This window comes from Coregonus lavaretus, assembly GCF_964263955.1.
Source record: "Coregonus lavaretus genome assembly, contig: HAP1_SCAFFOLD_4106, whole genome shotgun sequence".
Lineage (NCBI taxonomy): Eukaryota > Metazoa > Chordata > Actinopteri > Salmoniformes > Salmonidae > Coregonus > Coregonus lavaretus.
The window spans coordinates 27,484-53,957 of NW_028164398.1; the positions used below are offsets into that span (position 1 = coordinate 27,484).

Here is a 26,474-nt window from a genome sequence, read left to right on the forward strand (position 1 = left end):
AGAGAACGCGTTTCCACTTCTCCAGAGTCAAGTAGCGGCGAGCTTTACACCACTCCAGCCGACACTTGGCATTGCGCATGGCTTGTGTGCGGCTGCTCGGCCATGGATATCCATTTCATGAAGCTCCCGACGAACAGTTCTTGTGCTGACGTTGCTTCCAGAGGCAGTTTGGAACTCGGTAGTGAGTGTTGCAACCAAGGACAGATGATTTTTAAGTGCTGCACACTTCAGCACTTGGCGGTCCCGTTCTGTGAGCTTGTGTGGCCTACCACTTTGTGGTTGAGCCGTTGTTGCTCCTAGACGTTTCCACTTCACAATAACAGCACTTACAGTTGACCGAGGCAGCTCTAGCAGGGCAGAAATTTGGCATCCTATGACGGTGCCACATTGAAGGTCACTGAGCTCTTCAGTAAGGCCATCCAATGTTTGTCTATGGAGATTGCATGGCTGTGTGCTCAATTTTATACACTTGTCAGCAACGGGTGTGGCTGAAATAGCCGAATCCAGTAATTTGAAGGGATGTCCACATACTTTTGTATATATAGTTTATGTAAACCATATGCCATGGCTGTCTCAGTTACCAGTTCACAACCCAATTGAACACTTTTGGTAGATTCTGGAGCGGCGCCTGAGACAACATTTTCCACCACCATCAACAAAACACCAAATTATGTAATTTCTCGTGGAAGAATGGTGTTGCATCCCTCCAATAGAGTTCCAGACACTTGTAGAATCTATGCCAAGTCTCGTTGAAGCTGTTCCGAGGCCTGGGGGCCCAACACCCTATTAAGACACTTGATGTTGGTGTTTCCTTTATTTTGGCAGTTACCTGTATCAGGACTGCTCTAACACATTGGCATTTTTCTTGTTTACGTATGTGTGTGTGTGTGTGTGTTCATGAGTGTGTGAGAGTACATGCCAGCATGTCTAAGTTTGTGTTTTCTGACACCATCTACATACCTTATCAGTAGAGACTAAAGTCCCCCGATCATTAGCTCCAATATTGGCTCCTAATATTGATTAGCTCTGTTTCAAAGATCTGGAGGCCTCTCTCAATCAGTAAAATGAGCCAATCTGAACAGAGGAGTGAAGGGACGGAGGGAGGAATGAAGGGGTGGGTGTGGAGATAAGGAGGAATGAAGGTGTGGAAGAGGAGAGAGAGAGGAATGAAGGGTTGGAAGAGGAGAGAGGGAGGAATGAAGGGTTGGAAGAGGAGAGAGGGAGGAATGAAGGTGTGGAAGAGGAGAGAGGGAGGAATGAAGGGGTGGAAGAGGAGAGAGGGAGGAATGAAGGGGTGGGTGTGGAGATAAGGAGGAATGAAGGGGTGGAAGAGGAGAGAGGGAGGAATGAAGGTGTGGAAGAGGAGAGAGGGAGGAATGAAGGGGTGGAAGAGGAGAGAGAGAGGAATGAAGGGGTGGAAGAGGAGACAGGGAGGAATGAAGGGGTGGGTGTGGAGATAAGGAGGAATGAAGGGGTGGAAGAGGAGAGAGGGAGGAATGAAGGTGTGGAAGAGGAGAGAGGGAGGAATGAAGGGGTGGAAGAGGAGAGAGGGAGGAATGAAGGTGTGGAAGAGGAGAGAGGGAGGAATGAAGGGGTGGAAGAGGAGAGAGGGAGGAATGAAGGTGTGGAAGAGGAGAGAGGGAGGAATGAAGGGGTGGAAGAGGAGAGAGGGAGGAATGAAGGTGTGGAAGAGGAGAGAGGGAGGAATGAAGGTGTGGAAGAGGAGAGAGGGAGGAATGAAGGTGTGGAAGAGGAGAGAGGGAGGAATGAAGGGGTGGAAGAGGAGAGAGAGAGGAATGAAGGGGTGGAAGAGGAGAGTAGAGCAACTAGAACCACCAAGGTCCTCTGTTTAACTCAAGACTTCATTATCCCTCTGAGCTAAAGCCTAGGCAATACCCTTACAAAACAAACACGTCAAATTTGCAGTTTCACATGTGAATGTTTGAATCGTTTGACAGCCCTGGTTGACATTAAAATGCTAAAATGCACATGTGAAAGTGTAGCGGACATGAGTCAGTCATGGTTGCTCATGGTCACATGATGAGGTAGCCCCGCCTGCGGCTTAAAAATTAGTTTTGGCCCGCTTGGTCTAATAGTTAACCTTTTACTGCAGTGGGCTAAATCAGGGTCACACAGAGTGTTTCGTGGTAGTCTTAAACAAATCTACTTTGAAACCTCACACACATGGTTATGTACCATGTCAGATATAGAGTTTAAATGTATTACATTTTGTGTTTTCATCCCAATATGACACTTTATATACATCACAGAAGACTGAAATACAACAAAACCGTTTGGCATGGAAAAAACTGATTTTCAGCGTTTTTTAATTTTTAAATGTTTATTAATGATGTAATTATGATAATATTAAGAGGTTATTAACATTTATCCATGAGGCCAATAGGTCATTTGACTGCAGGAAAGGACCACGACGTTGGCTTCTCCTGTGGGAGACCTGGGTTCTAATCCCACCACTTACAAAAGCACACATAAAATGTATATTATCACATGTGAAATGTATAATATCACATGTGAAATGTTGGGGAAACCAACATTTTCCCTCACGTGACATTTTTCAAATGTGATTTGTTCACATGTGAAACATTCATGTGAAACGTCACGGGTCCTAAAATCCCGTGTCTAACATTTCACGTGATTTTTGTGATTTGTGTGATTTGTTCACATGTGTTTTTTCACTTGTTCTTTTCACATGATTTTTTGTAAAGGTAGCTTTGGGAGCTAAATTGAGTTCCACTGATCAGGGAGGTTCGGGTCCAAAATAATTCACGACAAGATTGAATCAGACAGGTACAGATAAATACTATGGAATGTGTTTGATGTACAGTATTGATACCATTACCACGAGCACATTCTCCCCAATTAAGGTGCCACCAACCTCCTGTGCTCCTCATAGAGCTAAGTGACTGTTGACTCTGCTGGCAGAGATTCTGTTTTCACGTTATATCATTCTGCAATGTCTCAACAGGAACTTTAACTAGGGCTTTGACAGATAAGGGCGGAAGCTGTAACTGGCTCAACTCTATATTCTTGTGACACTCTGGCTCCGGGACTTTTGTATTTGAGCCAGGGTGTATTTTGTTTTGTTGGGATTTGGGTGTATTTCTATGTTTGCAGTTCTGTGGGGTTCTTTTCTAGGTTTGGTCAATGACTCCCAATCGGAGGTAACGAGTGTCAGCTGTCGGCTCGTTATCTCTGATTGGGAGCCATATTTATACTGTGTGTTTTCACCTTGTGGTTGTGGGTTTTTGTTCCAGGTTCAGTATTTTGTCACTGTTGGACTTCACTATCGTCTTTTGTTTTGTAGTTACGTGCTTTCTTTATTAAAGTCATCATGTTCACTCAACGCGCTGCGTATTGGTCTGCTCCCTTTATAGACGATCGTGACAGAAAAACCCACCATAAGAGGACCAAGCAGCGTGTCAAGCGGCAACAGGACCCAGCTCCAAAGGTCTGGACATGGGAGGAGATTTTGGACGGAAAAGGGTCCTGGACTTGGGAGGAAATCCTGGAGGGGATGGATCGCCGTCCATGGAGCGAGACAGTGGAGAGGCGACGGAGAGAGGAACAACGGCGTCGGCAGGGTCATCGTCGGAGGGACGAGAGGCAACCCCAAAAAGTTTTTTGGGGGGGGCACATGGCTTGGGCGGTTGGTCAGCAGGAGGCTGCCACAGGGAGATGTGGAGAGAAGGCTATCGGATTACGGGAGCCATTGGCGAGTAGAGGAAGGGAAGTTGTTGCGGCACGGCGTGAGAGACTGATGTGTGTTACCAGTCCGGTCCGGCCCGTTCCTGATCCCCAGTTAAAGCCAGTGGTGTGTGTTCCCAGTACGGACCGGCCTGTTCCAGCTCCACGTACTAAGCCTACGGTGTACGTCGCCAGCCCAGCCCGGCCTGTTCCTGCTCCACGCACAGAACCTACGGTGTGCGTCGCCAGCCCAGCCCGGCCTGTTCCTGCTCCACGCACAGAACCTACGGTGTGCGTCGCCAGCCCAGCCCGGCCTGTTCCTGCTCCACGCACAGAACCTACGGTGTGCGTCGCCAGCCCAGCCCGGCCTGTTCCTGCCACACGTACTAAGCCTACGGTGTACGTCGCCAGCCCGACCCGGCCTGTTCCTGCCACTCGCACCAAACCTACGGTGCGCGTCGCCAGCCCGGTCCGGCCTGTTCCTGCCACCCGCACCAAGTCTACGGTGCGCGTCGCCAGCCCGACCCGGCCTGTTCCTGCCACTCGCACCAAACCTACGGTGCGCGTCGCCAGCCCGGTCCGGCCTGTTGCTGCTCTCCGCACTAGGCCTTATGTGCGTCCCCAGGGTCCAGCATGCCCTGTTGCTGCTCTCCGCACTAGGCTTTATGTGCGTTCCCAGGGTCCAGCATGCCCTGTTGCTTCTCCCCGCACTAGCCCTGAGATGCGTGTCCTCAGCCCGGTACCTCCAGTTCCGGCACCACGCACCAGGCCTACGGTGCGCCTCAGACGGCCAGAGTCTGCCGTCTGCCCAACGGGGCCTGAACTGCCCGTCTGCCCAAAGGCGCTTGAACTGGCCGTCTGGACTGAGCCTGCAAAGCCGCCCGTCTGCCATGAGCCTTCAGAGCCGTCCGCCAGACCGGGGCCGCTAGAGCCTTCCGCCAGACAGGATCACCCAGAGCCTTCCGCCAGACAGGATCAGCCAGAGCCTTCGGCCAGCCATGAGCAGCCAGATCCGTCGGCCAGCCATGAGCAGCCAGATCCGTCAGCCAGCCATGAGCAGCCAGATCCGTCAGCCAGCCATGAGCAGCCAGATCCGTCAGCCAGCCATGAGCAGCCAGATCCTTCAGCCAGCCATGAGCAGCCAGATCCGTCGGCCAGCCATGAGCAGCCAGATCCGTCGGCCAGCCATGAGCAGCCAGATCCGTCAGCCGGCCATGAGCAGCCAGATCCGTCAGCCAGCCATGAGCAGCCAGATCCTTCAGCCAGCCATGAGCCGTCCAGCCAGGATCCGCCAGAGCCGTCCAGCCAGGATCAGCCAGAGCCAGCCAGCCAGGATCCGCCATTGAGTCCGGTGCTGTCCCTTAGCCCGGTGCTGCCCCTTATCCTGGTGCTGCCCCTTAGTCCGGTACTGCCCCTTAGTCCGGTGCTGCCTTTTAGTCCGGTGCCGCCCCTTAATCCAGTGGGGTTTAGTTGGGGGGTGGTCATGTGGAGGAGGCTACGGAAGCGGATAGTGACTAAGGTGGGGTGGGGACCACGACCAGGGCCAGAACCGCCACCGTGGACAGACGCCCACCCAGACCCTCCCCTAGACTGTATGCTGGTGCGCCCGGAGTTCGCACCTTTAGGGGGGGGTACTGTGACACTCTGGCTCCGGGACTTTTGTATTTGAGCCAGGGTGTATTTTGTTTTGTTGGGATTTGGGTGTATTTCTATGTTTGCAGTTCTGTGGGGTTCTTTTCTAGGTTTGGTCAATGACTCCCAATCGGAGGTAACGAGTGTCAGCTGTCGGCTCGTTATCTCTGATTGGGAGCCATATTTATACTGTGTGTTTTCACCTTGTGGTTGTGGGTTTTTGTTCCAGGTTCAGTATTTTGTCACTGTTGGACTTCACTATCGTCTTTTGTTTTGTAGTTACGTGCTTTCTTTATTAAAGTCATCATGTTCACTCAACGCGCTGCGTATTGGTCTGCTCCCTTTATAGACGATCGTGACAATTCTACAATAAACATTATTGGCAGAGGAGTGTTATGTGATATAATCCCTGGAGAGCCAATAATAAACTGTAGATATTAACAAAAAAAGGTCCATACTCTCACCTCTTACTTGATGGAGTGTGATAAACATTGGACATAATTTTACCTCAATACTATGACATAATCATGAGCTAATTCATTGCATCAAGTCAGTGCCGTCCAGACACTTACAGTCTAACAATCTACTACCACAATAATAATGCTATATTATAACATCTGTCATACATCAACAATCATACAGGGTTGATACAATTGTTGATATAATATAACACTTTATCAATATCTGCCAATCTATTATTGTCTTATCAGTTTTACTTTACAATAGTTAAATAGCAGAAAACAAATCATTCGACATTCATTCCAGCTTTAGACTATGGTGATATCGTCTATATGAATGCAGCTGCCACTGTATTGAAGCCATTGGACGCAGTTTATCATAGCGCACTATGCTTTATTACGGGCAATAGGTTCAGTACACATCACTGCATTCTGTATCAGAAAGTAGTCTGGCCCTCTCTTAAATCTCGTAGATCAATGCACTGCTCTCTTTTTGTTTGTAAAGACCTCTTGTGCAAACTTCCACCATACCTTACTTCATTGTTCAATTACAGACATACGAGTCACCAGACCCAATCACATGGATGGTTTACTCTAGAGGTCCAGTTGATCTCTACACAATTAGGTAAATCTGCATTCATTTTTTTTTTTTGCGCCCCGTACATGGAATGATCTGCAGAGCTCTCTGCACCCTGATGCTCTGGTGCCTCCAGTTCAGTTCAAGTTGTTAATGAAGGAGCTCATTGTTGATGAATGTGTTTGCTTCTTAAATTGCTTGTAGTATTGTATGTTTGAATGTTGTACATTTTTATAAATTGTGTCCACGCAGGGCTCCCTTGGAAAAGAGGCCTTGGTCTCAATGCGACTCCCTGCTAAAATAAAGGGGGAAAAAAACATCTAGATTGATCGTTGTAGACCAATAGTTTTGGTCTGTGGGGAGAGAACAGTGCAGAGGGTGACAGTAGTCTTAGTCAATTTCCCCTGTGATCATCACATATTGATATGACCATCACATGATCACATGGATTCTTGTTTAATCTCTCCCTGAAATGGGAGAAATGTAGATTTGTTCATAGTGGTACTGGAAGTCATACCAGTGTCACGCTCTGGCTCCGGGACTGTGTTGTTTGAGCCAGGGTGTATTCATTTGGTTGTGTTGGGTATAGGGTGTGTTCATTTGTTGTGTTTGGTTTTGGTTTTGTTTCCGTGTTTGGTCAGTGACTCCCAATCGGAGGTAACGAGTGTCAGCTGTCGGCTCGTTATCTCTGATTGGGAGCCATATTTATACTGTGTGTTTTCACCTTGTGGTTGTGGGTTTTTGTTCCGTTTCAGTCATAGTCACTGTTGGACTTCACTATCGTCTTTTGTTTTGTATTTTACGTGCTTTATCAATTAAAGTCATCATGTTCACTCAACGCGCTGCGTATTGGTCTGCTCCTGTTTTAGACGATCGTGACAGAAAAACCCACCACAAAAGGACCAAGCAGCGTATACAGGAACACCCGCAGGAGAGGACGCTGGTGGATGTCCTCCTCGGCTGGGGACATATTACGCAGGAGGAGGCCGTCCGGTACCGGAGGGCGATGAAGGGGGAGAACCTGGCAGGAGAGGAGCAACGGCGTCAGCAGGGCCATCGTCGGATGGACGAGAGGCAACCCCAAAACGTTTTTTGGGGGGGGCACATGGCTTGGGCGGTTGGGCAGCAGGAGGCTGCCACAGGGAGATGTGGAGAGAAGGCTATCGGATTACGGGAGCCATTGGCGAGTAGAGGAAGGGAAGTTGTTGCGGCACGGCGTGAGAGACTGATGTGTGTTACCAGTCCGGTCCGGCCCGTTCCTGATTCCCAGTTAAAGCCAGTGGTGTGTGTTCCCAGTACGGACCGGCCTGTTCCTACTCCACGCATCAAGCCCACGGTGTGCGTCGCCAGTCCAGCCCGGCCGGTTCCTGCTCCACGTACTAAGCCTACGGTGCGCGTCGCCAGCCCGGTCCGGCCTGTTCCTGCCACCCGCACCAAGTCTACGGTGCGCGTCGCCAGCCCGACCCGGCCTGTTCCTGCCACCCGCACCAAGACTACGGTGCGCGTCGCCAGCCCGGTCCGGCCTGTTCCTGCCACCCGCACCAAGTCTACGGTGCGCGTCGCCAGCCCGGTCCGGCCTGTTCCTGCCACCCGCACCAAGTCTACGGTGCGCGTCGCCAGCCCGACCCGGCCTGTTCCTGCCACTCGCACCAAACCTACGGTGCGCGTCGCCAGCCCGGTCCGGCCTGTTCCTGCTCCCCGCACTAGCCCTGAGATGCGTGTCCTCAGCCCGGGACCACCAGTTCCGGCACCACGCACTAGGCCTTATGTGTGTTCCCAGGGTCCAGCATGCCCTGTTGCTTCTCCCCGCACTAGCCCTGAGATGCGTGTCCTCAGCCCGGTACCTCCAGTTCCGGCACCACGCACCAGGCCTACGGTGCGCCTCAGACGGCCAGAGTCTGCCGTCTGCCCAACGGCGCCTGAACTGACCGTCTGCCCAACGGCGCCTGAACTGCCCGTCTGCCCAACGGCGCCTGAACTGCCCGTCTGCCCAACGGCGCCTGAACTGCCCGTCTGCCCAAAGGCGCCTGAACTGCCTGTCTGCCCAACGCCGTCTGAACTGTCCGTCTGCCAAGCGCTGCATAAGCCGCCCGTCTGCCATGAGCCTTCAGAGCCGTCCGCCAGACCGGAGCCGCTAAAGCCTTCCGCCAGACAGGATCAGCCAGAGCCTTCCGCCAGACAGGATCAGCCAGAGCCTTCCGCCAGCCATGAGCAGCCAGATCCGTCAGCCAGCCATGAGCCGTCCAGCCAGGATCCGCCAGAGCCAGCCAGCCAGGATCTGCCCCTTAGTCCGGTGCTGCCCCTTAGTCTGGTGCTGCCCCTTAGTCCGGTGCTGCCCCTTAGTCCGGTGCTGCCCCTTAGTCCGGTGCTGCCTCTTAGTCCGGTGCTGCCCCTTAATCCGGTGGGGGTCAGTTGGAGGAGGCTACGAAAGCGGGTAGTGACTATGGTGGGGTGGGGACCACGACCGGAGCCAGAACCACCGCCGAGGAGGTATGCCCGCCCAGCCCTCCCTTGTTTAGCCCGTATTGAGGCGCGGTCGCAGTCCGCGCCTTTAGGGGGGGGTACTGTCACGCTCTGGCTCCGGGACTGTGTTGTTTGAGCCAGGGTGTATTCATTTGGTTGTGTTGGGTATAGGGTGTGTTCATTTGTTGTGTTTGGTTTTGGTTTTGTTTCCGTGTTTGGTCAGTGACTCCCAATCGGAGGTAACGAGTGTCAGCTGTCGGCTCGTTATCTCTGATTGGGAGCCATATTTATACTGTGTGTTTTCACCTTGTGGTTGTGGGTTTTTGTTCCGTTTCAGTCATAGTCACTGTTGGACTTCACTATCGTCTTTTGTTTTGTATTTTACGTGCTTTATCAATTAAAGTCATCATGTTCACTCAACGCGCTGCGTATTGGTCTGCTCCTGTTTTAGACGATCGTGACAACCAGAAAAATGCTATGAAATGCTAATCCTAATTATAATGTTTCCACCTGCTTTAGCATGACAAAAAACATACAAACACAAATCCACAAATAATTGTGTCTGATTGAGGGCCTTATGCTCGATTAGAAGCTAAAATGAATAAGTCAAGAAAAGCAATTGACAAATACCCAATCTCTAACCCTGCTATCTTGTGGTATTGATGTGAATGTCTGGACAGTGCCGTACGTCCATAGGTTCCAGCAGTGAGGAGGTTTCAGCAAAGCTGCATGGTCACTGGGCTGAGTGATGTGTGTGTTTGACCCCCCTAATTAGAGGGGAAATAGCTCTTAAATCTATTAGTACTTTCTTTGTCCACCCAATATGGTGACACAACAGAATATGTTGCATGTTTAGAACACTGAGAAAACACCTAATTGTGAGCATATGATACATCCATATGATACATCCATATGATACATCCATGTGATACATCCATGTGATACATCCATATGATACGTCCATGTGATACATCCATGTGATACATCCATGTGATACATCCATATGATACGTCCATGTGATACATCCATGTGAATGGATGTGGCCACCAGTCCACTCACTAAGTCGGAGTGCTTTGAATGCGATTGGATGAGCGTTGAATGAGAATTTGATTCATTTTGATGCTATGGCTGGGCCCCTCTGTGTGTCAGTGTTACTGATGGAAAGAGACAGACAGGCAGCGAGCCTCTATTCAACACCACCATAGACATTAGCATATCTCACAGAGGGTAACCAAACGACCTAGCCACCTGTAGCTGTTGTAGCCTGCCTGACTCAATCACAGGACCCATACACACAGACACACACACACACACACACACAGAGAGTGTGGTGGCAGTGAAAGGTTTGTGCGCTACATTGAGTTGGTGGCACCTTACTTGGAGAAGACATGCTCGTGGTAATGGCTGGAGCGGAATAAGTGGTATTGTATCAAAGACATCATTTTTGATACCATTCCATTCGCTCCGTTACAGCCATTATTATAAGCCGTCCTCTCCTCAACAGCCTCCTGTGGTGTGTGTGTGTGTGTGTGTTAGAGAGAGAGAGAGAGAGAGAACGAGAGAGAGTTTTATATTATCAGCTATCAGTGTTTTAGCAATGTGCAAATAGTTGTAGTACGAATAGTGGGGGAAGATAAATTAACAGATAAATATTGGTGGTATTTACAATGTTGTTTGTGCTCAACTGGTTGCCCTTTTCTCATGGCAACGGGCCACAAATCTTGCTGCTGTGATTGAACATTGAGGTATTTCGCCTAACAGATAAGGGAGTTTATCAATGTTAGATTTGTTTTCAAATTCTTTGTCTGTGTGATCTGTGGTAAAGATGTATCACTAATGTGGTCATACATTTGGCAGAAGGTTAGGAAGTGCAGCTCAGTTTGCACTTCATTTTGTGGACAGAGGGCACATATCTAGTCTTCTCTTGAAATCCAGGTCTGCCTATGTCGACCTCTCTCAATAGCAAGTCTATGCTCACTGAGTCTGTACATAGCAGTGGTGGAAAAAGTTCCCAATTGTCATACTTGAGTAAAAGTATAGATACCTTATTAGAAAGTTACTCAAGTAAAAGTAAAAGTCACCCAGTAAAATACTACTTGAGTAAAAGTCTAAAAGTATTTGGTTCTAAATATACTTAAGTATCAAAAGTAAATGTAATTGCTAAAATATGCTGAAGTATCAAAAGTAAAAGTAAAAGTATAAATCATTTCAAATTCCTTCTATGAAGCGAAGCAGGCTGCACCATTTTCTTGTTTTAAACATTTATGGATAGCCAGGGACACACTCCAACACTCAGACATCATTTACAAAAGATGCATTTGTGTTTAGTGGGTCTGCCAGATCAGAGGCAGAAGGGATGACCATGTGTTGTCTTGATAAGTGCATGAATTTGACCATTTTCCTGTCTTGCTAAGCATTCAGAAGTCCTTTTGGGTGTCAGGTAAAATGTATGGAGTAAAAAGTACAATATTTTCTTTAGAAATGTAGTGAAGTAAAAGTAAAAGTTGTCAAAAATAGAAATAGTAAAGTAAAGTACAGATACTACAAAAAACTACTTAAGTAGTACTTTAAAGTATTTTTACTTAAGTACTTTACATCACTGGTACGTAGTCTTAATTTTGAGTCAGTCAATGTGATCAGGTATTCTGCCACTGTGTCCTCTCTGTTAAGGGCCAGATAGCATTCCAATTTGCTCTGTTTTTTGGTTGAGTCTTTCCATTGTGCCATATAGTTATCTTTCTGTTTTCTCATGATGTGGTTTGGGTCTAATTGTGTTGCTGTCCTGGGGCTCTGTGGGGTCTGTTGGTGTTTGTGAACAGAACCCCTGAACCAGCTGGCTGAGGGGACTCTTCTCTATGTTCAACTCTCTGTAGGTGAGGACTTTGTGTTGCAATGTGTGGATATCACTTCCTTTTAGATGGTTGTAGAATTTAACAGCTCTTTTCTGGATTTTGATAACTAGCGGGTATTGTCCTAATTCTGCTCTGCATGTATTGTTTGGGGTTTGCGTTGGACACAAAGTATATTTTTGTTGAATTATGCATGCAGAGTCTCAATTGGGTGTTTGTCCCATTTTGTGAATTCTTGATTGGTGAGTTGACTCCAGGCCTGACAACCATAGAGGGCAATGGGTTATATAACTGATTGAGGTATTTTTAGCCAGATCCTAATTGGTATGTCAAATTGTATGTTCCTTTTGATGGCATAGAAGGCCCTTCTTGCCTTGTCTCTTAGATCGTTCACAGCCTTGTGGAAGTTACCTGTGGTGTTGATGTTTAGACTGAAGTAGGTATAATTATTTGTGTGCTCTAGGGCAACAGAGTTGAGATAGAATTTGTATTTTTTGTCCTGGCAACTGGACCTTTTTTGGAACACCATTATTTTTGTCTTACTGAGATTTACTGTTAGGGCCCAAGTCTGACAGAATCTGTGCAGAAGATCTATGTGCTGCTGCAGGCCCTCTTTGGTTGAGGACAGCACCAGATCATCAGCAAACAGTAGACATTTGTACAGTAAGCATTGTTGTTCACTAGTTTACTCCAAGTAGGGAAAGGGTGGCGGGGTTGGAAAGTAATAAAGGGGAATATATATATATATTTTTAAAGGATATGTATGTATATGTATGTATGTATGTATGTATGTATGTATGTATGTATGTATGTATGTATGTGTGTGTGTGTGTGTGTGTGTGTGTGTGTGTATGTGTGTATATGTGTAAAAAAATTAAAATAAAAAATAAAATAAAATAAAAACAGTAGACATTTCATTTCCGAGTCCAGTAGGGTGAGGACGGGTGCTCCAGACTGTTTTGGTGACCTTGCCAATTCATTGATATAAATGTTGAAGATTATACTGCAGAGATGATTATACTGCAGAGGAATTGAATTTGTATATTTTCTCATTTTGTTTATAATACCATCAACACCACAGGCCTTTTGGGGTTGGAGGGTTTCTCTCTCTCTCTCTCTCTCTCTCTCTCTCTCTCTCTCTCTCTCTCTCTCTCTCTCTCTCTCTCTCTCTCTCTCTCTCTCTCTCTCTCTCTCTCTCTCTCTCTCTCTCTCTCTCTCTCTCTCTCCCTCTCTCTGCCTGCCTCTCTCTGCCTCAGGGAGTGTCTACCAGAGAGGGTGAGGTGGGGGGGAAGAATCTCTTCCCCCTCTCAGGACCTCCTCCTGGTCTTTGATTGGCTGAGGTAGCGCTGTGTGGGGCCAGTGGGAGGCAGTCTGCTAGGAGGCCTGACAGCATACAGGGAGAAACTATCCCACTAGCTGGTATACTGTAGCTGCTCCACACACACAGAGAGAGCAGGAGAGAGGTGGAGGTAGAGACAGAGGAAGAGACAGCTGTGGAGTGAGATAGAGAGAACTGCAGGGAGAGAGCAAGAGAGAGATAGAGTTAGAGTTTGACAGAGAGTTAGACAGAGGGAAAGGAGGCGCACACAGCACTCACCCTCCACTCACCCCTCGTCTTACCCTCGACCCTTGTCTCCCTTCTTACGACCACGTGAGACAGAGACACACATCTCTACCAGCGCGGGGAGGAGAGGACTGGACACACACTAACACAATCATTTTCTCTCTGTTGAAAGAAGACAGGAATACACACTTTCTTTTTGTTTGGTGTCTCCGCTTCTGCTCTCGTTCTTGGACAGGAAAAAGGATTCTAGTTTGTTTCTTTAGCACAAAGAGTTTTCCTTTATCCTCCAGAAGCCCTGAGTCACGTTGGACCTCCTTTCTTTCTCCCTCCGAGAGCTCAGAGCAACATGGCACAGGGACAAAAGAACCACAGCCACAGCAGGCAGCAGCGGAGGGGACCCCTACTCACTAACCCCTTCTCCACCATGGCACTATCTCTCTCACTGTCCCTCCTCCTCCTCCTCCTCCTCCTCACCTCCCCCGCCTCGGCCGCCGACGAATACGACTACTACAGCTGGCAATCGGACAACTTCCACAACGGCCGCTTCTACACCAAGGAGCCGCAGTGCGTGGACATCCCCGCCGATTTACGCCTCTGCCACAACGTGGGCTACAAGAAGATGCGCCTGCCCAACCTGCTGGACCACGAGACCATGCCCGAGGTCAAACAGCAGGCAGGTAGCTGGGTGCCGCTTCTTGCCAAGCGGTGCCACGCGGATACGCAGGTGTTCCTGTGTTCCCTGTTCGCCCCTGTGTGTCTGGACAGGCCCATCTACCCGTGTCGTTCACTGTGTGAAGCCGTGAGAGACAGCTGTGCCCCCGTTATGGAGACATACGGGTTCCCCTGGCCAGAGATGTTGACCTGCGAAAAGTTTCCTATTGATAATGATCTGTGTATCCCCATACAGTTTGCTGGGAACCAGGCCACGCCGGCTCCAGGTAAGATCACACACACCTTATTCACAACCCTATTTAGAGACCGTATACTAACTTGTGTGAAAAAGAGCCCCTATGTGTCATGATAATGGTCCCTTCCCTATAAGTAGTTTAGTTGACTGTCAGGTTGAATATGGTTTGTGCCTTCACACCACACTGGTTGTGGATGAGAGAGCCCCAGCCCCCAATCTTACTCCCGCTACAGAGCATGGAACAGAAGACATTCTAGAACAAGATTTACGTTACATTTTTGCTATTGGCGTGTATAACCTTTGGATAGAAAATAACAAACCACTCAAACTATTTTTGAGAGTTATAAATACAAATATAAACCTTTTAAGTCAATGCAACTGCCATAAGATATGGCCCTCTGTAGCTCAGTTGGTAGAGCATGGCGTTTGCAACACCAGGGTTGTGGGTTCGTTTCCCACGGGGGGCCAGTATGAAAATGTATGCACTCACTAACTGTAAGTCGCTCTGGATAAGAGTGTCTGCTAAATGACTAAAATGTAAAATGTAAATATACCTAGGGAAGAAAAGATGGGAACGTTCCAGGTTAGATATCAGAATGTATTATATTCCTATAGTACAGCTAACATCCCCTCTAGGCAAGTCGGTGTTTCTCCTAGAATATGAGAGAGCTGAAAACAATAGATAGACCACCACAGTGAAATGTCCATGTCTACAGTGTGACATCAAAGAAAGACAAAGGGGAAATGTTAATGTCAAATATTGCACCGATTTATTCTAATTGCAATGGCAGAGATTACAATAAAAGTTACTGTAGACCAGGAAAACATTTTCAGTTCAACTATCCGACTGTGGAACTGCTAGTGTGTATTAAATGGAAGAAAGAACAAGTTGCAGTCTTCAGACTGTATGATAAGATGATCTTAGGGACGTCAGCTTTTCACATCAACCCGTAGGGCTGGTTTCCCAGACACAAAGCCTATTCCTGGACTAGAGAACACTTTTAGAGATTCTGCATTCAGCATGCTTTTAACTCCAGGAGTAGGTTTAATCTAGGTCAGGGAAAACAGACCTAAACTTCAATGTGCTTCCAAACAAATCCTCAGATATAAATAAGACAAACATATCTAAAAATCAGATGTTGATTGAAAGCATGTTTACTTTTAAAATTTGAACTGAACTATTCTATAAGAAATCATAAGGACATCTATTTACCTGTAGAATTCACTGAAAGTAGGGATTAACCTTACAATAATATAAGACGAAACATGAAATGTTACCTTTACATGCATAAAGTGGAGAATGGATGACCGTCATTCACAATGCTAATGATTCAGTAGAATATGTCAAAAAGTTATATTTAACCATGTTAATTATATTTAACTTACTCTGACATACTGTATTAGTTATATATCTGCTAATGTAACACACCCAGACCATGGCATTGCATCTCATATGGTAGCAGCTCTGTGCTGACGACAGACAATGAGCCTAGTGAGAAAGTAGCCAGGTCAAGCACAGAGAGACAGGCAGCGTAGCGTGGAGGGCAGCTAGGTCTCCAGTGCAGGACAGAACAATTACTGTATGACCCCTGGTGTGTGTGTGTGTGTGTGTGTATGTGTGAAACTTAGGGTGAGTGTGTGTGTGTGTGTGCATGGCAACTACCGAGAGAGAGAGAGAGAGAGGAAGAGATAAACATTGTGTGTGTGAAAGAAAGAGAGAAAGAGAGAAAGAGAGAGAGAGAGAGAGAGAGAGAGAGAGTGAGAGAGAGAGATAGAGAGAGAGAGAGAGAGAGAGAGAGAGAGAGAGAGAGAGTGAGAGAGAGGAATAGAGAGAGATAGAGAGAGATAGAGAGAGAGAGAGAGAGAGAGAGAGAGCGAGAGTGTGTTTGAGAGCGTCAATGTGAGTTTAGAGTCTATAGAATGTGAAGGGGACACTCTGCTGTGTCTCCGCTGTGTCTCTGCTGTGTCTCTGCTGTGTCCAGGCCTGCTGTGTCTCTGCTGTGTCTCTGCTGTGTCTCTGCTGTATCTTCGCTGTGTCTCTGCTGTGTCCAGGCCTGCTGTGTCTCTGCTGTGTCTCTGCTGTGTCTCTACTGTGTCTCCGCTGTGTCTCCGCTGTGTCTCTGCTGTATCTCCGCTGTGTTTCTCCGCTGTGTCTCTGATGTGTCTCTGCTGTGTCTCTGCTGTGTCTCTGCTGTGTCTCCGCTGTGTCTCCGCTTTGTCTCCGCTGTGTCTCTGCTGTGTCTCTGCTGTGTCTCTGCTGTGTCTCTGCTGTGCCTCTGCTGTGTCTCTGCTGTGTCCAGGCCTGCTGTGTCTCTGCTGTGTCTCTGCTGTGTCTCTACTGTGTCTCCGCTGTGTCTCCGCTGTGTCTCTGCTGTATCTCCGCTGTGTTTCTCCGCTGTGTCTCTGATGTGTCTCTGCTGTGTCTCTGCTGTGTCTCTGCTGTGTCTTCGCTGTGTCTCCGCTTTGTCTCCGCTGTGTCTCTGCTGTGTCTCTGCTGTGTCTCTGCTGTGTCTCTGATGTGCCTCTGCTGTGTCTCTGCTGTGTCTCTGCTGTGTCCAGGCCTGCTGTGTCTCCGCTGTGTCTCTGCTGTGTCTCTGCTGTGCCTCTGCTGTCTCTGCTGTGTCTCTGCTGTGTCCAGGCTTGCTGTGTCTCTGCTGTGTCTCTGCTGTGTCTCTGCTGTGTATCTGCTGTGTCTCTACTGTTTCTCTGCTGTGTCTCTGCTGTGCCCTGGCCTGCTCTGTCTCCGCTGTGTCTCTGCTGTGTCTCTGCTGTGTCTCTGTTGTATCTCCACTGTGTCTCTGCTGTGTCTCTGCTGTGTCTCCGCAGTGTCTCTGCTGTGTCTCTGCTGTGTCTCTGCTGTGTCTCTGCTGTGTCTCCGCTGTGTCTCCACTGTGTCTCCGCTGTGTCTCTGCTCTGTCTCTGCTGTGTCTCTGTTGTGTCTCCGCTGTGTCTCTGCTGTGTGTCTGCTGTGTCTCTGCTGTGTCTCCGCTGTGTCTCCGCTGTGTCTCCGCTGTGTCTCTGCTGTTTCTCTGCTGTGTCTCTGCTGTGTGTCTGCTGTGTCTCTGCTGTGTCTCTGCTATGTCCAGGCCTGTTGTGTCTCTGCTGTGTCTCTGCTGTGTCTCTGCTGTGTCTCCACTGTGTCTCTGCTGTGTCTCCACTGTGTCCTGGCCTGCTGTGTCTCCGCTGTGTCTCTGCTGTGTCTCTGCTGTGTCTCTGCTGTGTCTCCGCTGTGTCTCTGCTGTGTCTCTGCTGTGTATCTTCTCTGTCTTTTGTCTGGTTCGCCAGTTAGACAGCCAATTAACTAGCTGACTAATTACTGAGGATGAATTAGTCTACTGAGAGAAAATAAGTGAGTGAGGGAGGGGGGTCAGTGAGAGAGAGGGGGTGAGAGAGGGAAAATGAGGGGGGAGAGAAGGAGAGACTGAGTGGGCTTTAGAGAGAGAATGAAAGAGCTGGGACGAGAGGGAGGAGCGAGAGAGGAAAAAGAGTTTAGGGAGAGGGGCAGAGAGAGGGGCAGAGAGAGGGGCAGAGAGTGGGTTAGAGAGAGGGGCAGAGAGAGGGGCAGAGAGAGGGGCAGAGAGAGGGGCAGAGAGAGGAGCAGAGAGAGGGGCAGAGAGTGGGGCAGAGAGAGGGGCAGAGAGTGGGGCAGAGAGAGGGGCAGAGAGAGGAGCAGAGAGAGGGGCAGAGAGTGGGGCAGAGAGTGGGGCAGAGAGAGGGGCAGAGAGAGGGGCAGGGAGAGGGGCAGAGAGAGGGGCAGAGAGAGGAGCAGAGAGAGGAGCAGAGAGAGGGGCAGAGAGAGGGGCAGAGAGAGGAGCAGAGAGAGGGGCAGAGGTTGTGAGGAAGTAAAGTGAAAGAACAAAATAAAGAGAAGATACTGGTTCCCTTCCGGTTTCAGTTAGAACTTTGAATTAATTCATTCCTTCATGTATGTTTTTAACTCTTTGCTAGCCAGGTTGGTCGATTAAGAACCAGGATTTCATATACAGTGCACCATCTCAGGCAATATGAATAGAATCTGTCTATGTACTGTAATTTTAGAATCCTTCTGGTTATATACTTTAGACTGAACATTCTATTTAAAACAAAGACACTGACTGAAGAGACTCACACAAACTTGTCTGAAAAGGACAGGAAGACAATGTAAAGTGAGAAGAGGGGCCAAAAGTAAATGTTAAAAGTGATTTAAAAAAGAGCGGAAATGTAGGATCTTAATTGGAGCCAGTTTTCTACAGCAGGAAAATAATCCTGCAGCAACAGGAAATGTGAATTATTATGTGGATTATAATTAATGGATATATTTGTATGGGTTAATACTTTTTACGTAAGGGAAAATCAAGTTTGAATTTTCAAAATGGAAATTACAACCTGCAGAAGCCTTTTTAAACCTCAAATGCACTACAAGTTTTAAAGATCCTACATCTGTATGTCTCCTCTGATGTTCTTTGTTTATGGATATCACGTTATATCACACAGTGAACCCTTACAAAAAAAAGTTAAAGTAAAATCACGTGAATTTTGAAAGAAGACAAATGAAAGCTAAATATGAGCGACAATCTAGGAAAACATATGTTTTAATCAGACACTCTGAACGATAACAAAAGTCTGCAAACGCTTCAGGGAAAACCCATTCAGCAAGTGTCTACGAACACACACACACACGCATGCACACACACACAAGCATGCACACACACACACAGACCTAAGCATACACGCACACACACACACTCAGCGAGCCCATTCAGAAAGTATGCCGGTGTCTACAGTGATGATATAGGAGGACAGAGTATTATAGAAGCTGTTATACTGAGCTCGTGCCGAGCATTGATGTGTCCCAAATGACACCCTATTCCCTATGTAGTGCACTACTTTTGACCAGAGCCCTATAGGCCTTGGTCAAAAGCTGTGCACTATTTGTGGAATAGGGAGTCATTTGGGATGCAACTCATATTCCATTATGAAATGGATGTTATGTTTTTATGGGACTAGAATCAACTATGCGACATATTCACTTGGCTGAGCCATAACCCATAACTCACTGTTTCACATGGTCCTTGGAAAGCAGACGGCATGAATTGAACCTGAACTTTATATTTTTTTATGGAAAACCATGTTTATCTATTCAAATGACTGTATATACAGCAGAGTGTACATTTGATTTCAAGGACTGGTTCATGGTCAAATAGTTACAATAAAGTTGCAAAGTCCAAGGCTAAAATGTGATATAATAATAATATTAATAATAATAATATATTTATTTTTTATAGCACTTTTCATTACATGTAGAATCTCAGTTGCTTTAAAAACAAAATAAACCAAAAACTATTTAACAAAATAAGTATAGGGATCTGGCAGTATTTGGGCGATGGTCTTCCACATCTTTAGATGATAGGCAGAAAGGTAGTATCTTGAGAGGAGGGAGCATAGATGTAACAGCCAAACAGGGAGGTAGACATCAGCCAGGCAGGGAGGTAGAGACATCAGCCAGGCAGGGAGGTAGAGACATCAGCCAAACAGGGAGGTAGAGACATCAGCCAGGCAGGGAGGTAGAGACATCAGCCAAACAGGGAGGTAGAGACATCAGCCAAACAGGGAGGTAGAGATATCAGCCAGGCAGGGAGGTAGAGACATCAGCCAAACAGGGAGGTAGAGATATCAGCCAGGCAGGGAGGTAGAGACATCAGCCAAACAGGGAGGTAGAGATATCAGCCAAACAGGGAGGTAGAGATATCAGCCAGGCATGGAGGTAGAGACATCTGACAGACAGGGAGGTAGAGACATCTGACAGACAGGAAGGTAGAGATATCAGCCAGGCATGGAGGTAGAGATATCAGCCAGGCAGGGGGGTAGAGATATCAGCCAGGCAGGGAGGTAGAGACGTCTGATAGACAGGGAGGTAGAGACGACAGGAGGTTGGTGGCACCTTAATTGGGGAGGATGGGCTCGTGGTAATGGCTGGAGCGGAATCAGTGGAATGGTATCAAACGCATCAAACACATGGTTTCCATGGTTTCCATGTGTTTGGTGCCATTCCATTTACTCCGTTCCAGCCATTATTATGAGCTGTCCTCCCCTCAGCAGCCTCCACTGGTAGAGACATCTGACAGACAGGGAGGTAGAGACATCTGACAGACAGGAAGGTAGAGACATCTGACAGACAGGGAGGTAGAGACATCTGACAGGAAGGTAGAGACATCTGACAGACAGGGAGGTAGAGACATCTGACAGACAGGGAGGTAGAGACATCTGACAGACAGGGAGGTAGAGACATCTGACAGACAGGGAGGTAGAGACATCTGACAGACAGGGAGGTAGAGATATCTGACAGACAGGGAGGTAGAGACATCTGACAGACAGGGAGGTAGAGATATCTGACAGACAGGGAGGTAGAGACATCTGACAGACAGGGAGGTAGAGATATCTGACAGACAGGGAGGTAGAGATATCTGACAGACAGGGAGGTAGAGACATCTGACAGACAGGGAGGTAGAGACATCTGACAGACAGGGAGGTAGAGATATCTGACAGACAAGCCACGGAGCTCTTCATCGGGCACCTCGTCATCTTCGATAGTCACAGCTCCTCCTCTGTAGGTAGGCTGGATCGTCCACGACTGAAATGTAACACCCACCTGGGTGATGATTCGGCGACTGTAAAAGTGCCAGTAAGACCACCACACCTCAGCAGTGGTCCAGAAAAGCCCCTGAAGAAGTGAGCCTCTGCATCCCCTCACATCGCAGTCCACTACCCTCTTGGAACTGGGACAGGGGCTTCAAAAACAGATGCTGTTGATCTGGTGTTGCTGCATCGTTCAAATCTAGCTAGCTAGCCAAGCCAAAAAAAACTTCACATAATCAGTCCTGCAATTCCATGGGTCAGCACCAGATATTTCAGTTAATCTATCAACAAGTTATCTAAAACAAAAAGAGTTTAGAAAATATAATAAAAAACACTTAAAAACTGTAAGATATGTACAATATTTACAGAGCTCTCTGCCTAGGCTGCCTCGTGGTGCCATGGCAAGCACGGAACTCTGAAATACCCAAATGGTGGAATTAGTACAATTAAAATAAATGTTTTATTTAATTATTTTACTCTGTTACGTTAGGATTCATGTATTTATTAAAACACTAGTCCCAAGGTCAGTTTTCAAGAAATGTTTTATTGTTTACTTTTTTCTGGAAACCTGTTTAAAGCTTTTGATTGAACATTGCTCCATCTTGTGTGTCTCCATCCCGTTGGAGCGTTTGTGATTTACACTTCTGATCCGGGCAAACGTGCATGTGTCTGTGCGTGTGTCTGTGAGTGTGCATGTGTGTGTGAGTGTGTGTGTGTGTGTGTGTGTGTGTGTGTGTGAACCTGAGAGTGAACCCGTATCAGTTCTAGCCAGGCAGGTTAGCGGCTGCTGACCTTGTGATAAGAATCAGAGCCAAACCCTGAGAGCCTCCTAGTCTGATATAACCCTAATACTAACCCTAACCCTATAGTGTTCCAGACCATAATACTAACCCTAACCCTGTAGTGTTCCAGACCATAATACTAACCCTAACCCTGTAGTGTTCCAGACAGACCATAATACTAACCCTAACCCTGTAGTGTTCCAGACAGACCATAATACTAACCCTAACCCAATAGTGTTCCAGACCATAATACTAACCCTAACCCAATAGTGTTCCAGACAGACCATAATACTAACCCTAACCCTGTAGTGTTCCAGACCATAATACTAACCCTAACCCTGTAGTGTTCCAGACCATAATACTAACCCTAACCCTGTAGTGTACCAGACCATAATACTAACCCTAACCCTGTAGTGTTCCAGACCATAATACTAACCCTAACCCTATAGTGTTCCAGACAGACCATAATACTAACCCTAACCCTGTAGTGTTCCAGACCATAAAACTAAGCCTAACCCTGTAGTGTTCCAGACCATAAAACTAAGCCTAACCCTGTAGTGTACCAGACCATAATACTAAGCCTAACCCTGTAGTGTTCCAGACCATAATACTAACACTAACCCTATAGTGTTCCAGACAGACCATAATACTAACCCTAACCCTGTAGTGTTCCAGACAGACCATAATACTAACCCTAACCCTGTAGTGTTCCAGACCATAATACTAACCCTAACCCTGTAGTGTTCCAGACCATAAAACTAACCCTAACCCTATAGTGTACCAGACCATAATACTAACCCTAACCCTGTAGTGTTCCAGACCATAATACTAACACTAACCCTGTAGTGTTCCAGACCATAATACTAACACTAACCCTGTAGTGTTCCAGACCATAATACTAACCCTAACCCTGTAGTGTTCCAGACCATAATACTAACCCTAACCCTGTAGTGTTCCAGACAGGCCATAATACTAACCATGACCCTGTAGTGTTCCAGACCATAATACTAACCCTAACCCTGTAGTATTCCAGACCATAATACTAACCCTAACCCTGTAGTGTTCCAGATAGACCATAATACTAACCCTAACCCTGTAGTGTTCCAGACCATAATACTAACCCTAACCCTGTAGTGTTCCAGACCATAATACTAACCCTAACCCTCTAGTGTTCCAGACCATAATACTAACCCTAACCCTGTAGTCTTCCAGACCATAATACTAACCCTAACCCTGTAGTGTTCCAGACCACAATACTAACCCTAACCCTGCAGTGTTCCAGACAGACCATAATACTAACCCTAACCCTGTAGTTTTCCAGGCCATAATACTAACCCTAACCCTGTAGTGTTCCAGACCATAATACTAACCCTAACCCTGTAGTGTTCCAGACCATAATACTAACCCTAACCCTGTAGTGTTCCAGACCATAATACTAACCCTAACACTGTAGTGTTCCAGACCATAATACTAACCCTAACCCTGTAGTGTTCCAGACCATAATACTAACCCTAACCCTGTAGTGTTCCAGACCATAATACTAACCCTAACCCTGTAGTGTTCCAGACCATAATACTAACCCTAACCCTGTAGTGTTCCAGACCATAATACTAACCCTAACCCTGTAGTGTTCCAGACAGACCATAATACTAACCCTAACCCTGTAGTGTTCCAGACCATAATACTAACCCAAACCCTGTAGTGCTCCAGACCATAATACTAACCCTAACACTGTAGTGTTCCAGACCATAATACTAACCCTAACCCTGTAGTGTTCCAGACCATAATACTAACCCTAACCATGTAGTGTTACAGACCATAATACTAACCCTAACCCTATAGTGTACCAGACCATAATACTAACCCTAACCCTGTAGTGTTCCAGACAGACCATAATACTAACCCTTACCCTGTAGTGTTCCAGACCATAATACTAACCCTAACCCTATAGTGTTCCAGACCATAATACTAACCCTAACCCTGTAGTGTTCCAGACCATAATACTAACCCTAACCCTGTAGTGTTCCAGACCATAATACTAACCCTAACCCTGTAGTGTTCCAGACCATAATACTAACCCTAACCCTGTAGTGTTCCAGACCATAATACTAACCCTAACCCTGTAGTGTTCCAGACCATAATACTAACCCTAACCCTGTAGTGTTCCAGACCATAATACTAACCCTTACCCTGTAGTGTTCCAGACCATAATACTAACCCTAACCCTGTAGTGTTCCAGACCATAATACTAACCCTAACCCTGTAGTCTTCCAGACCATAATACTAACCCTAACCCTGTAGTCTTCCAGACCATAATACTAACCCTAACCCTGTAGTGTTCCAGACCATAATACTAACCCTAACCCTGTAGTGTTCCAGACCATAATACTAACCCTAACCCTGTAGTGTTCCAGACCATAATACTAACCCTATCACTGTAGTGTTCCAGACCATAATACTAACCCTAACCCTGTAGTGTTCCAGACCATAATACTAACCCTAACCCTGTAGTGTTCCAGACCATAATACTAACCCTAACCCTGTAGTGTTCCAGACTATAATACTAACCCTAACCCTGTAGTGTTCCAGACCATAATACTAACCCTAACCCTGTAGTCTTCCAGAACATAATACTAACCCTAACCCTGTAGTGTTCCAGACCATAATACTAACCCTAACCCTGTAGTGTTCCAGACCATAATACTAACCCTAACCCTGTAGTCTTCCAGACCATAATACTATCCCTAACCCTGTAGTGTTCCAGACCATAATACTAACCATAACCCTGTAGTGTTCAATACCATAATACTAACCCTAACCCTGTAGTGTTCCAGACAGACCATAATACTAACCCTAACCCTGTAGTGTTCCAGACCATAACACTAACCCTAACCCTGTAGTGTTCCAGACCATAATACTAAGCCTAACCCTGTAGTGTTCCAGACCATAATACTAACCCTAACCCTGTAGTGTTCCAGACCATAATACCAACGCTAACCCTGTAGTGTTCCAGACAGACCATAATACTAACCCTAACCCTGTAGTGTTCCAGACCATAATACTAACCCTAACCCTGTAGTGTTCCAGACCATAATACTAACCCTAACCCTGTAGTGTTCCAGACCATAATACTAACCCTAACCCTGTAGTGTTCCAGACCATAATACTAACCCTAACCCTATAGTGTACCAGACAGACCATAATACTAACCCTAACCCTGTAGTGTACCAGACCATAATACTAACCCTAACCCTGTAGTGTTCCAGACCATAATACTCACCCTAACCCTATAGTGTACCAGACCGTAATACTAACCCTAACCCTGTAGTGTTCCAGACAGACCATAATACTAACCCTTACCCTGTAGTGTTCCAGACAGACCATAATACTAACCCTAACCCTGTAGTGTTCCAGACCATAATACTAACCCTAACCCTGTAGTGTTCCAGACCATAATACTAACCCTAACCCTATAGTGTTCCAGACCATAATACTAACCCTAACCCTATAGTGTTCCAGACCATAATACTAACCCTAACCCTATAGTGTACCAGACCATAATACTAACCCTAACACTGTAGTGTTCCAGACCATAATACTAACCCTAACCCTGTAGTGTTCCAGACCATAATACTAACCCTAACCCTGTAGTGTTCCAGACAGACCATAATACTAACCCTAACCCTGTAGTGTTCCAGACCATAATACTAACCCTAACACTGTAGTGTTCCAGACCATAATACTAACCCTAACCCTGTAGTGTTCCAGACAGACCATAATACTAAGCCTAACCCTGTAGTGTTCCAGACCATAATACTAACCCTAACCCTATAGTGTACCAGACCATAATACTAACCCTAACCCTGTAGTGTTCCAGACCATAATACTAAGCCTAACCCTGTAGTGTTCCAGACCATAATACTAACCCTAACCCTGTAGTGTTCCAGACCTTAATACTAACCCTAACCCTGTAGTGTTCCAGACCATAATACTAACCCTAACCCTGTAGTGTTCCAGACAGACCATAATACTAACCCTAACCCTGTAGTGTTCCAGACCATAATACTAACCCTAACCCTATAGTGTTCCAGACCATAATACTCACCCTAACCCTGTAGTGTTCCAGACCATAATACTAACCCTAACCCTGTAGTGTTCCAGACAGACCATAATACTAACCCTAACCCTGTAGTGTTCCAGACCATAATACTAACCCAAACCCTGTAGTGCTCCAGACCATAATACTAACCCTTACCCTGTAGTTTTCCAGACCATAATACTAACCCTAACCCTGTAGTGTTCCAGACCATAATACTAACCCTAACCCTGTAGTGTTCCAGACCATAATACTAACCCTAACCCTGTAGTGTTCCAGACCATAATACTAACCCTAACCCTGTAGTGCTCCAGACCATAATACTATCCCTAACCCTGTAGTGTTCCAGACCATAATACTAACCCTAACCCTGTAGTGTTCCAGACCATAATACTATCCCTAACCCTGTAGTGTTCCAGACCATAATACTAACCCTAACCCTGTAGTGTTCCAGACAGACCATAATACTAACCCTAACCCTGTAGTGTTCCAGACCATAATACTAACCCTAACCCTGTAGTGTTCCAGACAGACCATAATACTAACCCTAACCCTGTAGTGTTCCAGACCATAATACTAACCCTAACCCTGTAGTGTTCCAGACAGACCATAATACTAACCCTAACCCTGTAGTGTTCCAGACCAATAATACTAACCCTAACCCTGTAGTGTTCCAGACCATAATACTAACCCTAACCCTGTAGTGTTCCAGACAGACCATAATACTAACCCTAACCCTGTAGTGTTCCAGACAGACCGTTACACTCCTTCTAACACATGACTGCTGTCAAACTCCTCTAAAAGATGCAATATGTAAGAGTGTATA

General features: G+C 46.8%; 1 protein-coding gene across 1 annotated transcript; it reads left to right on the plus strand.

Moving 5' to 3' along the window:
• Nucleotides 1–13,594: 13,594 nt before the first annotated feature.
• Nucleotides 13,595–14,186, plus strand: LOC311117066 (secreted frizzled-related protein 5-like; the record flags this gene model as incomplete). Its single annotated transcript, XM_084192057.1, has 1 exon — nt 13,595–14,186. A coding segment is annotated over one exon (592 nt), but the record flags the coding sequence as incomplete, so codon positions are not given.
• Between the last annotated feature and the right edge of the window lie 12,288 nt (nt 14,187–26,474).